At 33.5% G+C, this 17437-nt stretch overlaps 1 protein-coding gene across 2 annotated transcripts; it reads right to left on the reverse strand.

Annotated features, from left to right (window-relative positions):
• Positions 1-7149: 7149 nt before the first annotated feature.
• On the reverse strand, positions 7150-15676 carry LOC100808357 (AT-rich interactive domain-containing protein 4). Of its 2 annotated transcripts, none has more exons than XM_041005421.1 (15): positions 14366-15676; positions 14055-14246; positions 13911-13964; positions 13350-13438; positions 12717-12981; positions 12542-12598; positions 11801-11832; positions 11417-11552; positions 11137-11310; positions 10076-10642; positions 9770-9907; positions 9590-9688; positions 8433-8533; positions 8241-8331; positions 7150-7502 (listed from the first exon to the last, which is right to left on the reverse strand). In XM_041005421.1, the coding sequence occupies exons 1-15, from the start codon at positions 14522-14524 to the stop codon at positions 7407-7409; spliced, it is 2250 nt and encodes a 749-aa protein (XP_040861355.1). In that variant the 5' UTR covers positions 14525-15676; the 3' UTR covers positions 7150-7406. The 2 variants fall into 2 exon arrangements, with proteins under 2 accessions (XP_040861355.1, XP_003533805.1); XM_003533757.5 differs by having other exon boundaries at positions 12717-12990; positions 14366-15666.
• Between the last annotated feature and the right edge of the window lie 1761 nt (positions 15677-17437).

Below are 17437 nucleotides of genomic sequence, written 5' to 3' on the forward strand. Positions count from 1 at the left end.
TTAGCCAACTTTCTGTTGATCTTGCGGTAACAAAGCAAGAAACAACAAAAAGTTCTTCTTCATCCACCTCTTCAACAGCAGCTTGTACATTCTCTTGTTTTTGTGATGATTTGCAAATTTTCTCCACATGCCCTAATTGTCCACATTTATGGCATTTCACATCTGGCCTCCATCAACACTTCGTCTGTAGATGATTGTTTTTTTTACCAAAAGGACATGATGGAAAATCATGAGAGGATTTGCTACCATTTTTGTGGTTGAAACTTCCTGACTTGCCCTTCTTTTTTTTGTCCAGTGATTTAGCTACCAAAGCCCCTTCAGTAGTACCTTCTTGTCTCATGAGTCTTCTTTGTTCCGGAGCCTGAAGTGCGGTCAAAAGCTCTGCCAAGGTGATAGTAGAAAGATCTTTTGAGTTCTCCAAGGAAGTCAATGTGGCTTCATATTTTTCTGGAATTGTTACAAGTATTTTTTGAACAATTCGAGAGTCAGGAATTTCAGTGCCAAGAAGACGTATTTTGTTTGCAATGCCGAGAAGCTTGTCCGCATAATCTTTGATTGTCTCCGAATCTTTCACCCTCTGCATCTCAAGTTCTCGAATCAGATTCAAAGCTTGCATTCCTTTGATTTTCTCACTGCCTTCATACTCTTCCTTCAAAAAATTCCAGATTTTGTGTGCCGTTTTCATCGTCATTATTCTGTTGAAAATGACTGGAGATACAACTGTGAACAAAATTGATTTAGCTTTGGACTTTCGAAGCCTCCTTTCTTTGTGACTTTTCATTTGGGCAACAGTGGGATTATTTGGCAAAGGAGGAACTTCGTAGTCCTCTTCTACTGCTTCCCATACATCGTTAGCATCAAGATATGCTTCCATTTTGACAGCCCACATTTGATAGTTTAGTCCATCAAATACGGGTACAGAAATGGTAGTAAAGGAGGTTTCAGATTCCATCTTATGTGTGGGGGCTATTTGGTGGTTGTAGGTGTTTGTGGGTTATATCACAGATCCCGTAAGATACCTTATTGCTCTGATACCAATTTGTAGGATTTAAAGTATAAGAGACAAGAAGATGAAAGGAAACTGATAATTTTATTGAGCATAAACAACAAATATCTATACTACAGATTAAAAACAAAAATGTAAACAAACTTGAGAGATATTTGCTAAGCTAATTAACTAAACCATGCATAAAATCCTCCTAAAATATAGCATAGGAACATGTCTTTATTTAACTGATTTGACTCCTTCAACCACATGCTGTTGGAGTCACAAAATCCCAACAAACTAGACTGAGAGTGAAGATATCATGCTGATGAACCTAGCTAAGCAAAAAAAGTGGAAGAGGTGACCCAATTGTCAGTTTTACGTCTCCAAATCGAACGACTGTAATTTCATGAAATGCACGTCCACACCTTTTCCTTCAAACGATTTAACATGTGTTCATATATCGAATACTTTTAATATTGAATTTGAAGGCTTAACATGCATGTTAGAACACTTGTTTGTATTTTTCACCAATCAGACTTGAAGTTTCACATTGATAATCTATGTAATCTTTAAAGCAGACTTTTACTATGAGTAAAACTCTAATTCTGATTGGAGAATAGGAAAAAATAACACTTAAAATGCCGTATCTAAGTTTTTTCCTATTTAAAACACAACAATGGAGAATGAGTTATTTGCCTTACTTTGCTTCCATTAGTTGATTAATTAAAATATAAAACTCAACACTACACTTAAACTGCAGTCGCATTTTCATCACGAACCTTGTCATTGTGAGAATTTACTGGCTAGCAAGTAGCGACCACAATTGTGGTCGCCAATTGCAATGCAGTCTAGTGAGTAAAAAAACCTTGACATAGTGGTAAAAATAGCAATCGTGGACTGATTTTCAAGACCTTGGGTTACACTCTTACCCCGCTGTGTCAATCTTCTTTGTACTTTTTTATGAGAACTTTGAAATCAGTTTGTGATTCTTATTGTATTGAGGTTAATTGTTTAACTTACAGAGCACAAGCATATATGTATATATATATATATATATATATATATATATGTATATGTGTGTGTGTGTGTGTGGTTTAGCATGAAAAACCCTCTGTGTTCTCTTTTTTAAAGTGGATCAATTTTGAGCAACTCATAGAAAAGGATCAAACATGGCATAGTTTATGCATGGTGTAGTTTGTAACAAAGGAAATCTTTCGAACCAGTGTGTAACACATAATTTCAGGTTTTCAATTTCGAAACAGTTTGTAACATATAATTTCATAGTCATCATCCACATAAATCTTCAAAAGCATTAGGTTTATACATATGATTTCAGTCTAATTATCTCATCTTGGTTGCTACTATTGGTTAATAGATCAAAAAGTAAAACGGAATTAACTAATCAAAAAGTAAATAGATTAGTGTTAGATGTATTGTTAACTGTAGTGTTAACACACCTCAATATATACCTATTGTATCTTCTGATTCTTCTTAGAGAAATTAATCAATACATGAAGTAATTCAGAATTTCAGATATCTCTCTTCTGTTCTTTCTGATATTAGCTGTAGAAGATGTGGGAAATTCAAGGATTTAAATCAATGTTTCAGTTACCTACAATATGTTTCAGAATACATGTATGAATTTTCATCTATTTTGTGTTTCAGGTGTGGAAACAATTTCATCTATTCGTGGGTTTAAGTCAATGTTTCAGCTACCTACACATGTTTCAGAATACATGTATGAAATTCATAGATGAATTTTCATCTATTTTGACGTTAAAGATATATGTTATAGCAGCAAGGAGGTTTAAACGTATTATCTCTCACGCAAACTATCTAAGCCCTTCCTTAATACCTAACTCCTTGAGACTTTATTATATTCATTAGCATTGTTCTTTACAGCTTATAACTATTTAGCTTTTTCATATATTAGAACACAATTTCTATATCTGTTTCCAGTATGAGTTTATGAATGCATAATGCCTATGTATCTTTGGCCACAATAAGGTTTATTTTCTTTTTTTTTTTTTTACCAAAGTTAGAATATTGTTCGAGTTTGTTTGGCTAGGTCCATGGAGAAAGCATGTAGTAGTAGTTAAAAATCACCTAACAGGTTGTTAGCGGCTGAAATCATCAAGCTTATGCGTTTGAATATTGTTCACAAAATCAGTTGCTAGAATTCCTGTAAAACAATTTTCAAATTTTAAACCACGCTGCCAAAAAATTAGTGAATAACAGTGTTGTCACTGATCAATTCGATCGCAAAAATAGTTTCTGTTTTGCACGTACAAACGGTGAATATTGTTGTCGGTGGCTTGGTCGCTGTTTGCTACCAATATTTTTTGGTCGCTAAATTCGGTCATGAGTCCACATTTTTCTAGAAAGTGGTAATTGGACCTCTGGCATATGACTGACCTTTTTTCAATATTTGAATAGAATTAATTTTAAAAAGTTGGATGCAAGGTTGTCAAGATTGTGATTATACTCAGGCATAATTCTACACTTCACGGAGAATGTTCTATGATGAATCATTCACAATAATGCACAGAAGAAATGTGTGATCGACAATCTTTGACAAGTTGCATGGGGCAAAAAATTATATGTCAAGCCGATCTCTCTTGGGTTTGAAAATCTTAAGTTTGTTTAAACTTATCTTATTGAGCCGCTTTATTTCATTTGATTACTCATGCTTATTCAAAAACATTATTTTTAGGATATGGATCCATTATTCATTCAATGGATAGAATTAGAATATTTTTTTTTTCAGATATTACAAAGAAGAAAAAATGCTCGATTACCTCATAAATCACATTCTTTTTTTAAAATTTTCATGAAAGTGATGTTTTCCGCTGACGTCTAAGCTCTCAAGGACTCGGATTAGTTATCAGGAATGAAAAAAAAAAAAAGTTGGTAGCTCGAGTGAGGAGCGGAGCCTAACCTAGCCCTAATAGGTCGTACCTTCTACCTTTACCAAGAGTTGATGACTATTCATAAGTATTACTTTGACATCAAAGAAGAATTCAACCCAATGTGTTTACTCCAAAGCATCCCTCACGCTCCCTAGTTTAGGAAAACAAATTTTTTTGAAAAGCAGATATAAGATTTGTTTCTTAAAAAAGACAGAAAATTACTTTTAAAAAACAATTTAAACAAACACAAAAAATAGAAAATTACTTATTTTATTTAAAAAACACTAAAAAAAAAAGAAGAAGCTTAAACAAATGGGCTCATTATCTCCTTTCTGTTGTGCAACCCTTTCTCTTTAGTCCATCAGTCATTCAAGTAGCATTGGAAGGAGTGATGCGGATGTTATTTCCACGGTTTGAGCCTTGCCATCTTGGAGTGTGGTGGTATGGTGTGCAGTGTATTGATTTCCATTGGCACTGTTAGTGGTGTTATTTTGAGGCCATATTGTATGTTGAGGTTCAATTGGTTTTACAAGAAGATACAGTGATACAGTGGCTTCCGGGATATGTTTTTTACTACTAAAAGAATTGGTATTCCAATGCTATGTTGCCACTAGGAACATGATATGATACGTGCAGTTTAGAAGATTCAATTCTCAGAATTATGAACCTCGGGTCTGAAATTTTCCTTGTGAGTGTCAGATTATTTTAAATTCAAGGGATCGATCCTAATTCGTGGATGTTGCGCCAGGAGATTTAATCACCTAACGTAACACAAATATTGATACTGTTTGGAGAAAATGTTGCCACAAACTTTCATGTTAGCCTTATGCTGAAGTTTACTTTATTTAATAATGGAAATTTATTGCCTATCAAAAAAACTTTATTCTATGTTTTGATTCTTTTCTATATGTACGTTTTTAAGTGTCATTTAAGGCTTTTGTTTATAGACAAAAAAAAAATACAATAATTTATTTTTCTTTTCTCGTAAAACAATTATTAAGTTTCCTATTCTACCCTTTCTCTTTATGCTCTACAAAAAATGTATATTAGTTATTTTTCATTTTCACTTTCATGATAAATGTGTAAATCAATTAAAAGTTAAATGTAAAGTAAGGGTATAATTGAAAAAAAAAACATTTTCACTTTCTTTTTTACAGACGGCTCATCATTTTCCTATTGAAAATTGTCACCAGTGACATTGTAAGTTAATATTTACACATTGTTGGGGCAACAATTATTTAAAGGATAAATATGATTTGTTTTTGTATTTTTGCTTTTTTTTAGTCCTTGAAGTTCATATCATTTAATTTAGTTCTTGTATTTTATTAAAAACATGTTTTTAGTCCCTCTACACATATTCTTCATAGATGACGTCAATTCATGGGAAATGGATTATTGTTGGTTCTCGCTTTCAACAACAATAATTTTTCTCCACAAACACATTCCTTTCGTCTTGGTTGTGAAGAACAAGTTGTGAGTTTTGAACCACAATTCCTATGTAAAAATATCGATGAGGAACGGTGTGAAATCATAAATTTGCAACACGAACTTGTTGAAGAATGAAGGTGGAAATAAAATCAGGAATGGAGTTGTTAGAAATTAGGATTCAAAGTGTTTGGGAAAGACATTTTAAAATTTTTTTAAAAAAAAATCCATGTCATTGTATTTAATTTAAAAATAAAATAAAATCACCCTCACAGTCAATTCTAGCAAACAAAATTTATGTTGTCCGTGAAAAATATGTCCGAAGGGACTAAAAACACGCTTTTAATAAAATTTCATGCACTAAACAAGAAAAAGTGAAAATATAGGGACTAAAAAACATATTTTTTCATTTTTTTAATTAGTGATCACCATGAACTATGGACCTCTAGCTTCTTAGAGTCTTGTAGCATATCAACCAACCTAATGTTTGAAATTTATCATGGGCTCATGACCAGGTATAGAGTTATCGTTTGCGAATCTAACTTTATGATCGCCTTAAATTCGGCAATGCAAGGAATTCAATCAATCCAACTCTATGCCTGCCTGAAACAAAGAATTTGTTCCTTCTTGTCATAAACATAATGTGTGTTCGGTTTGTCAAGTACACTTGCGGCAGCATGAAGCCCAAGACCACTTCACCACAAAAGCATGGGTATTGTTGCTTCTCCAACCTCCATTTCGGATTTCGCCATCGATGATCCACACACATGCTTGAATCTTGAGTTTCCAACACATATATCATGAAGGAAATACCTATGCTATTTGGTTTGAAAAGAAAGAAAGGAGCTTCCTCTTATCTTGTTGGCCGGTGCTATTGGTGTAAATAGAACTAGGGATGTAAGCAAATTGAATCCAATCCACGAATCCACCCAATCCAATTAGAATTTTGTGATTTGGATTAGGCCACTAGATTGGATCGATTTTATTCTTATGAATCCAATTATAATTGGATTAGGTGACGAATTTGAAGTTTTGGACCCAATCAAAATCCAACTCAATCCGGTACATGTACTAAAACATAACAAAATATTAATTATATATTATATAATAAAAATAAATAGTATATCACTAAGATATTTATGGTTTATCTTTTTTATTTATCATTAAAATAATTTCTTACTTTTTTGAGTTTGAAGATTTTTTTATTTTTTTTTTCAAGACTTAAAGAGGTGATAATTTTTTATGACCCCACCCAATAATTAACCCAATTCAATACAATTCAAATTGCAAAAGAAAAAAAAAGTAAACCCAAACCAATTAAATTATTAATTGGATTGATTTGAAAAACATAAAAATCAACCTAACCCGAGCTACTTACACTCCTAAATAGAACTAGGTCCTAGCTGTTTTTTCTTCCAACTGATAAAAAATATTAATGAAAATATAAATATTTCCAAACTGTAACAAAAACATTTATAATAAAAGAAATTGACAAATGGACATCTCGCAAGGATGAGTTTGATAAGAAAGAAAAATAAAATAAGTTTATACATAAGTTAAAAATAAGCTTTTGAAAAAACTATGATAGAATTTCTACAAATTAACTTTGTATGAGTTAATTTTAACTTATAAAAAAAGTTAATTTCATTTTTTTTTCTTATTTTCGGTTCCTATAAATGTTTCTTGAGAAGTTTATCTGAAGGGGGCTCTAGTGTCATTAAAGTCATACTCAAGAAGCATGCAAATGTTGAAGAAATAATAATAATAATAATAATAATAATAATAATAATAATAATAATAATAATAATGATAATTGCAATGAATACCTATGACAAGACGACACCCATTTTGTACTAGGTATGAGTACCTTTGACAAAATAAAATAGGCAAGTTTGAGATGTGAGGTGACCATAGCATGTCAAAACTCTACAGCTTTAACATAAGTGAAACAATTACAGTCCTTAGAAACCTACCCTTACCAATTGAGACAAGGGTCCAAGCACAATGGATGTGTAAATAAATCTATCTAGCACTTGCAATGTACATTTTGCTCTGGGCCAGCAATGTTTGACCTGTGTTAGTTGTTAAAAACCATTTGCAGTTTTTTGGGATTTTTTGCTGAATTTTAACGCACTGCAGCGGGGACAAACGTACTCCAGCCCATCGGTTTTAGCATAGTCCTGCCATTCGTTATATAGCGGTCAAAAAATAATTATAAAGTTTGCATCTCATGTTTCATTTAATTACAATCTATGGCTATGCACAAATTATCTGCATATGATGAATGAGTATGACACTGGATACAATCTGGGAAATGGATATCAATTTTTTCTTTACTTGTTTGAGTTGTTTCCATTTATCAGATGTGATTATTCTTTAATTAAGAAATGCTAACAACACACTCTCTTTCAAACATACTCTAATATTGGCTAAAATTTATTGAGAATCTCAAAATCACAAGACTCATTAAATAGGTAATGGGATTCTCAGTAAATTTCAACTAATAATTGTATAATAGAATGTGTTACTGGCACTTCTTTTCTCAGTTTCATCTGGAAAAAACAAAGACAGTAGCTGATATTAATGCATCAAACATAAAGCCACAAGCAAGATTCAAACTGCAACCATTTGTTGCAACTTGACCTGGTATTGTTAATGTACATAGAAAAAATCCAACCAAGCCAAAACTTACTATCTTCATGCTTAAAAAATAGAACCTGCTTCCTTGCAATTTAATAACCCACCCAAAGGAACAACAAAAACAACCACATCACATAAAAGACTAACCTACATCAATCTGCATGTTTCAAATTGTGCAGAGTCCAAAAAATTAAAAGAAAATTTTCTCTCTTTGAAGGACTTTTACTAATCAAGCAAAGGTTAACCAGACATTCACTTAAGTCAAAATTTAGTAATACCTTAAATGCTCCAAGTCCCTGCCGCCTATCACAGCCAAAATGAGCCCATTCACCACATATGCCGCAGTTCACCCAGTCACCTGCTGCGCTACTGTTGCCCCCAACATGAAAGGTAAATAATAGTCAATAAGACAAAACTTGACCACCCCCGCATTATAATAGATATAAAGACCAGAGAAGAGAGACAGAGACCTGTGACACATCAAGCAGCACTCTCCATCTACGTCATCATGAGATAATTCATATTCTAAGAGATAAGTTTCATAATGTCTTTTGAGTGTATTGCCAACACCCTGATAGAAAAAGGAAATTATCAATGTCTCCAAGAATGCATAGAATATGGATCTCAAACATTATTCTGAAATTCCAAAGCTGAGAAAGTAGTACATGCGCAAAGCAAGTATTTGCAAAACACAACTAAAAGGGAAATGTTATATCCCATTTATTCATAAAGCTCTATAGACTTCACATAATATTGTTCACAAGGTAATTTCCTTTTTTTTTTCACTTTATAAAACTGAAAAATATGCAATTCAAATATTACTCTGATGCAAAACGCAGGAGTCACATAATACTATTTTGGCTTAATTTCCCTACCAAAAGCTGATAATGGATCATGCAACTTGCATTGTACATGATTACAGGACAATGAGTATTTGGTTCCTTAGATACACCAAATCAAAGTCGGCATCTGCAAAGAGAGCCTAATACTTATAAAGGCACTCACTAGGGCATTACTACATCAATTGAATTTCATTTTTCAGGGATCACTGGATTCTCAAAGATAAAATACAGCCAGGAAACCAACTTTTGTCATCTTGCCAATGGAAAAAAATTAGTAAAATTAACACAATAGAAAAAATAAAGCAGCTCCAGCTGTCCAGCATGGAAAAATTACAGAGTTCCCCACAAGGAATGGGAGAACATTAATGCAAAAGGCAGAATAGGAGACGGAAATGTGAGAATATGAACACAAAATCCTAATACTTGAGAAATCAAGTGAAAAAGCGGTGCATACAATGCAGTAGTTGCCTAAATGTTTTTTAAAGAATGTAGTGTATACCACAGTTGTCAACTAAGATAAACAACTGAATGCTTCATATGAGCAAAATGTACTACATTAGGAGCATCCATCTCAACAAAAAGTGCAAGATGCCTGATAAGGAAAGGATTACTATTCATTCCTATAGAATTCAAAGAATATGAACACCTAGCAAGAGGAGACTGATCTATACTTTAGTAAAATTGTAGGCCAATTTTATGAAAATGATCTCAGCCAATACATATGGATATAATGCATGGAAATGTCATGATGAAGGAAAGACAAAAAAAAAGATCAGAATCCATACTGTCATTCTATTTGTCATAGTGTGATTGCGCATCTTTGAGAAAACTTGCCCTTTCCAATTGATACCATTTCCAACATGAAAGCCTCCTCTTGAAACCACCTGAAATGCTTAAGTGTCTTAGTTACAGATTTTACTTTTTACACTACTATGCAGTATGCAGTATGTATACAAATCTCCTACCTCCCTATACAAGTTGAACAGGTCAAGGCGTTTCGCATTCAAAATGGCATCTGGGAACTCAGCAAGTCCACCAGGCGGAATTAGACGATTATGCCCCCGAAGTATCAAAAACTGCATTACATCCCTCAAGAATTCCTCCTGCAAGAAAATGTATCAGGGAGAAACAAAAAGAGAAACTTAGATTTAGATTCGACATAAAATGCATTGATAATTAGATAATACAATATTTGACACGGGGTTAGGGTCAAACAGGGCATGAAATCAATGGAAGTGGTGAAGGTTAACAATAGAAAATGTGTAAATCACCTCAGAGCAAGCTCGTATTGGAGCTCTGTCACAACCATGCTTTTTCATAGGTAGTGGATTCAAAGAAATAATCTGGTGAGCTTGAAATGAGTTCGACACAGATTTCCTATTTGTAACTGAAGTAGGGCCTGAAACATTATGCTTAATAGGAGCAAGTGGTAGATTTGATTTTCCATGATCTCCATCATATCTTGTACCCTCAGACAATCCAGAAAAGGGGAGAATCTTGTGTCTATTAGAGTGAGGGATTGGCCTCATAGAAGCAAGATTAAATTTCTGTCTATGACTGCCAATGGCTTCAACTCCCCGGCCACTATCATTAATAGACTTTGAACTAGAGCATGGTTCAGATCTTTTTCGACTGGTTGATGGAGGCTTCAGCCAACTTGGAATACCAGAGAAAACATGATCGTTGGGACAGTTTTCTTTCTCCTGCCTAGTACAAAAGAAAAGAAGGCGTTCGGCATCATCTTTATTAAACGATGCAACTGGCAATCCCTGAATACTAGCAATTCCCAACATAACAAGGCTGCGGTATGACAAATTGGGTGCAAGCTGTCTCAGAACCTATGCACAAATATCAAAAACCATTAATCAAAAGATGATAAGGTTTCATTGTTCAAAAAGAAAAAAGGAACTAACAAGGGTCATGTCATTACAGCTTGAAATTGCTAAAAGATCAAGCCAATACAATGTGGATGCTATTTTCATATGTTCTGTCACTTCCGTGAAAAACAGAACAATTGGAAAAATAACAAAGTAACAAACTACTGTTATAGGCCTAACAATTGGACTAAAATACATAAATCTGTCAAGTGGAAAATATAACGGCAAGCAGAAGTCACAAATATCTTTAGCTACCCAAAAGCAGTCCCAATTACACTCTTTAAAGTCCAAATGTTTCTAAGTAACCAAATGATCATCTAAACATACTGAAGCAAAAGCCTCCATCTAGATCCCTTCACTGATTAAAAAATTTAAATAGTAATTTCTAAGATCCATTAAATTATATTTTAGAAAGCTATAACCGAAAGAAGAAACCTAGAAAAACAACAATTAACCTGTGAAGCCCATGCAGGAACTTGCATACAAACTTCAAACACACTAGATCCACAGGCTACTGAGGCTGATCTTCGAGGCTCAGAGGAAGGTGCTTTACTTTGTTCATGATTAGGAAATGCTTGGACAAGTTGACTCTTCTCAATCAGCTCTTTTTTAATATGATTCTCCAAAAGCTGAGGATATACCCAAAAAAAGGAGAAAAAAAGTGATAGGTAAGTAAAATAGTTTAAAAGATCATATGTGTAAGAAGTCAAACACTGGCAGCAAATTCACCCATGCCTGATCATTAAAACAAGTGTCTGCACTACCAGACACCAAAAGTGATATATGAGCAGAACTACATGTTGATATATCACAACGCATAGTCACTACACCACGTGAGAATGTTCCTGCCTGGAGAGGTGGCGGTGTTGCACTATAAAATATACAACAGGAAAAGAAATTAATAAACAGAATAAGATGCTAATAAAAGACAAAAAACAAATAAAAATAAACCCCATAATAGTTCCAAACTAAACGATCAATACTCCTAAAAATAATTATATGGGTGGATGTGTTTGACAGTCTAATAAAGCCCCAGTCAAGAAAGTATACTTTCCACTGAATGCTAAAAGAAAACAGAACACATGCACCAACTCTCAGAAGTCAGAACCATCAAAATACCTTGTCCTGTTGTGAAGTTTGCATCCGCGTATCTGCAAAAAATCAAGAATGGAAAAGGAGGAATATACATGAGTAATAAAAAAAAATCTATCAAAAACTTACAGTTACTAAATTGTAATAAACCCCCATTCTAGTCCCTGAGATTGTAAATGTCTATCATTTTAGTCCTAGACTTCACATATCCTAATTTTAGTTCCTAACTTGGAAAAAATTCATTCATTTTAGTCTTTTTCCACTGTCATTTGCACCAAAAAAGAATGATGCTTTGCAAGCTAAGGGACTAAAGTAATGAACTTAGGAAATACCATTGCATCTTTTGGCACGTACACTTGGTATCTTGATTTTGGATGAAGGTTATTTTCGGTTTGTTAATGGTGAAACCTGATCCTATGTAAGAACAAGAATGGTGGTTGATATGTTCTGAACTAATCTATGAATATGCCTTAAGTATTATATAGAATTTAATGTCTAAACAAGGTGAAAAATTGTCATATGACTTAAACTATTTTCTTCAACATGACAGTATCAATTACATGCCAGATAAAACTATTCAATACAACACTTCTGTAGGGAAAGCATGCAGAATTTCATCACAACTTACCCTATAGTAATTACTATAAATTGTTTGAAGGGCCACATATTGAAATTTTGTACAGAAAAAATAAAAAGGAATGATCTAGCACCCAGAAAGCAATAGCAGATAAACCAAGAAATCAAAGCAAACACATGCAACAAACTTACTTCTGCAAATAGAAGAGCATTGAGTCCATCCTCTAATGACCCCAACAAGCAAGCATCCTTTTGAAGAAGAGAGTAAAAGAAATGGAATCAGTTTATAACAGGTTGGTCACATGGGAAGAACTATTAGCAATAACAAACATCATGAAAATGAAGTAACTAAGCTATCCAGGCCTACCAATGTGCAGGGAACTCCACAAATAAGAAATCTCATGTTCACATCATCGTCATATATCTTTACAGCAGAAATTGTCTCCGGTGAATCTTCTTCCTCTTCCTTCATGTCTGCTACACATGGACTGACATCAATGTTGGGAGGAACCCCAAGAATTTGTGGCCCGAGCTTTCCAGCACCCTTATGGCAGTTAGAAGGTAAGACATTGTTGTGTATACAGTATAGTCTAAAAGATGCCAGAGCTAGCTGGAAAGCATCCCATGTATGGCTGGATGTACTACAAATGCATAATATCAACAATCAGAAACATAATATTATATGATACAGACATGTTACAGTGATTAAACAAGTAAGCTCTAACCAATACCATAGTAAATAATAAATAATAAATAAATAAACAAAAGAAAACTGTGTCCAATTGTTGGAACTTGCCAAATTGCAAATTACATAGACCAAAATACTGAATTTCTAAAACATTCTCTGGTCACTGTCTCATTGCTTCATTGAAAGAAGCCAAAGTTAGTCAATGGGAAGTGTGGTGACTGTCATTTATTGCTATCATTGAAAAAACAGAAGCACAACCAGGGATTGTTGATATACGTAAAACATGACAACCAAGATGATAGATGACTATACCTCTGTGCCACAGAGAATAAAGAATGTCGAAAATGTGAAGCTGCATACTTTGAAAAATCGTTTTTCCAATAGATAGTGTATGGAACTCCCTGCAAAACAAAAAAAACCTTAATTTAATTATTTTTCACATGTAAAGGAACATAAAAACCAATAATATATTGGAGTGTCACATCTTTAAAGTTCTCATTAGGCCATCTAGTTTAAACCATATTTACCAGGTTCGCAATACTCTCTGGTGGTGCTGGTATAGGTACACGGTACATGACCTTACAAACTATTGATAAGTGGGAGTATACATAGTTGGTAGGTATGCTGTTTAAGTTTGCAGTATGTTCTAAAATATTAATTAATTGATGCATTATTAACAATAAGCTAATTTGGGAGTACAGGTACCCTGAATTGGGATGCAATTACCAATTTGCAGTTCATAGGGATAACTAGTGAATTATGTAAATATGGTTTAACCACCACTTCATTAATTACTTTAAACCAGCACACCTTTGTTTCCATATCTAATCTAATTTAAAATCAAAATTCTAGATAGCCTGCTATCAACCTGACCTTACTACGAAGTGCCTCTGCCAATTTTTCTCCCTTTGGAGTTTCCAAATAAACCTGCAACAACATCATGGAATAGGGTGGTCATCAAACATTACATTATCTGCATCAAACAACCACGAACAAAATCATACGCACAACACTCACAGTATTAGGTAATTTGGAAGAAAACAATCCACACAATGCTTCTGGGACAGACAAGTCAAAATCTTCCCATCCAAGAGGCCCAATTTCTCCCCTATCTTCTAGCTGCTGACCTTGCAGGTAAACAAAATCCGGCTGCAGTTGTTCAAGAGCTAGACCGAGTTCATCAGCCGTAGGTTCGATCAATACCTTGACCTGAATTCACACACAAGGTTAAAATTCCACTTCAGATATTTAAAAAGAAAAAAAACTCAAAGCCAACAATTAACAGAAAACAAAACAAAATTTTACACCAATGGAAACTCAGTGGTCACCTCAAGACGACCAGAGGAAGAAAGTTCTGGAAAGGGATAAGGAAATTGATCCTCAGAAGCATTACCCTGCTTCTGCTTTTGCTTAATGTCACGTGATTTACCACTCAGGACAGCAAGGAGACTACAATGTCTTGACACACCCTGAGAATGGAACATCATGTGTAACCAAACTCCTCCAAATAATATATCAGAAGGAAAAAAAAAAGACACCACCACCACCACTTGTCACAACTAACAGCACACTACAACAATAGCTTCTTCTTCTACTCTCCCCACCCCAATGCCTCTAAGGACTCTCCAAGATGAAAAATCAAACCCAGAAAAGAAGATAGGAATCAAAGTTTCAGCCTTTGTCCCTCAAGAATTGGGAACAACACAACACAACTCTGAAATTGAAGAAAAGGGAACGACCCAGATCAAGGTGAGGCGAGAATCAGCGACCCAATTGGTCAAAAACCCGAACTTGGCGAAGAAATCAGAAGAAAAATCCACGCCCCCAAATCGAATCAATATTCACAAAGTCAAAGAAAGAAAGCAAATTGGGGAACCCTATCGTATGACCAACATTAGAACAAAAAAAAACCTCTATCATCTACCAAACCAAAAGCCCGTTTATAAATTGAAATAATAATAATAATAAACCAAAAAGTATTTAATTGGAGAAGAAAAAAAATTGTAAATCAAAATCAAAGACCTTTTTGTGTCTCGGCACAGTCCCAAACTCGATTGGGACAGTCAAAGTAAACCAATAACTGAAACAAATACAATAATATTACAAATTACAATTACAATACAAACATTAAATTCGCACCCTTTATGTACGATCATGATTAGATATGATTAGATTAGATTAACCTTTTGATACAATAAAACCCAAAGGAAATAGAATAAGGGGGTGAGGGAAAATGATAAAAGATTTATTGTTGTTGTCATTATAAAATAAAAGGAACAGGAAATGGTTTTCACACATGATTCGATAACTTTTGAAAACGTAGGACGATAGGGATGACGATGCCAACGGCATCATTATCATAGGGATATTATAAATTTTACTCATACCAACAGGATTTGCAACTTGGGTTTCTTTTCTTTTATAAGCTTTGGTTCAAAGAACTGAATTACGTTACACGCACACGTTCTTAAAAAAAAAAAAAAAAAATCCGGTGCTTTCTTCTTAATTCGTTTTTCTCTTTCTCTGGGTGCTTCTTTCTATCTCATGATTATTTCTCAGCTTAATGTTTATTCTCGTAGTATAGGTTGGTACTTTGATGTGGACACGACAAACCAAAAAGTACAAGGAAATTCTAATCTTTGAGGACAAAATAGAGAAAAAGAAAGGTAATTTGGTTGATGAGTTGATAGAGAAGCATAACTAATCTAAAAGATTATTACTGAAAAGATTTTAGAAATGGTTGAAACAACTTGCAGTTAAAATAGTTGGTTGATGTTGAACGAACTTGTACTGGGCGCAGCTGTACTTGTACAATTCTTCTTCTACTAGTATTTAATGTTTTTAAAACAGTTTTGTATTAAATTAATTACTTTTGTAAAAGTTTAAAAATTGTTGAAAGAAATCGAATAAATCTAATGCATATTTAAAAAAGAAAAAATTGGTCATTGTATTTGTTTCATGTCAATGTCAAGAAGACGAAAACAAAAGGTAGATTTTGTGTTAAAACTTTTTGAAAACAATGGGAAAAAGCTGAATTATAATTGAAAAAAAATGTTATTTATTGAGTGTAAAATAATTATTAAAAATATTTTATTTATTAAACCACAACTCTCACTCAATTATTTATATAAATGGACAGGGGAGAGATAATAAATACAAAATAATTATATTCCTTCACCATTGATAATTATGGTTATGTTCATTTGTTGATAACAATTGAAAATTTTATTATTTTCAACGTTTAAAAATGATTGATGTTTAAATTTTTTTCACAAATTAAGAACAAGTGTTGGCTATGGTAAGGGAAGTTGAACATATCATCCCTCATGGGCATTTCTTTTACAATAGTTAAGATTTGGACATTTTGAAATTAATGATAAAGTTTTTGCTTTTTCTTTTTATTGGTTTCTCTTCTTTTTTTTTTTCTTTTCTTTCCTGGTTTACCGTTTCATTTTCTTCTCTTTTCACCCACAACCATCCTCATTACTTCACCACTCTACTATAACCAACCATAACCTATTATTCCTCACTCCATTCTTCACACACCTAAATCAAAAAATTGAATATTTTTCCCATACCTTAACCCCAACATGATCAGTTCACCCCCGACAACAACAGATGTTTTCTGCTTCCAATTTGTGGTCGCACCCTGGCAACATTGGGATGCCTCTAAATGCAGGTTCCATATCTGAAACTTCAAGAAATAAAAAGAAACAAAGGAACAAAGTCAGAGGGGAACAACAACATTTCAAAGGTTGTTGGATAATGCTACATCAAAAAAGGAAAAAGAAATGAAAGTGTGGTTGGGGCTTGGGTTGTGGGGTTTGTTGCTTTATGTGTCCTATAAAATACGAGATGTACATGTTGTTGGCACCTATTAGAGATGTTGTGAGCGCACCTAATTAGCTTTTACTCTCATAATTGTCTGTGCCTACTTAAAAAATTGCAGAAGTTTAGGGATCCAATTAGAAAACGTTGAAGGACCTAATTGAAAATTTGATAAAAATATAAGAACATAATTATTTTTTTTATGGATATAAACAATAATTGTTAAAAACACTTAACTTATAAAATCACAACTCTCACTCACTTCTTGATATAAATGGATAGGGAAGAGACACTAAATGTAATTTATATTCATTCACCATTAATAATTGTGATTATGTTGATTTACGCATATTAAGAGTGATAATAATTAAGTTACTTATTGAAACAATTTTACTAAAATACTACTACTCTCCATAAATGCATTATTTGTAAATATTTGATGATTAATGGTTCTAACCGATGTGGTAACCACAACAAACTTCGATAGGCGCTTACCATTTGCTCGTCAGTGAAAGTCTCTACCAGCCAATCCTTCATGCTTACCTCACTAATCATTGACAATCTTTCATACC

This window comes from Glycine max, chromosome 9, assembly GCF_000004515.6.
Source record: "Glycine max cultivar Williams 82 chromosome 9, Glycine_max_v4.0, whole genome shotgun sequence".
Lineage (NCBI taxonomy): Eukaryota > Viridiplantae > Streptophyta > Magnoliopsida > Fabales > Fabaceae > Glycine > Glycine max.

Coding starts and splice junctions, on each gene's coding strand:
- LOC100808357 (XM_003533757.5), bottom strand. CDS start 14,524: ATGATGTTCCATTCTCAGGGTGTGTCAAGACATTGTAGTCTCCTTGCT. Junction 9,908..10,075: donor CAATACGAGCTTGCTCTGAG/GTGATTTACACA, acceptor ATTTTCTTGCAG/GAGGAATTCTTGAGGGATGT. Junction 8,332..8,432: donor TGCTGCTTGATGTGTCACAG/GTCTCTGTCTCT, acceptor TGGGGGCAACAG/TAGCGCAGCAGGTGACTGGG.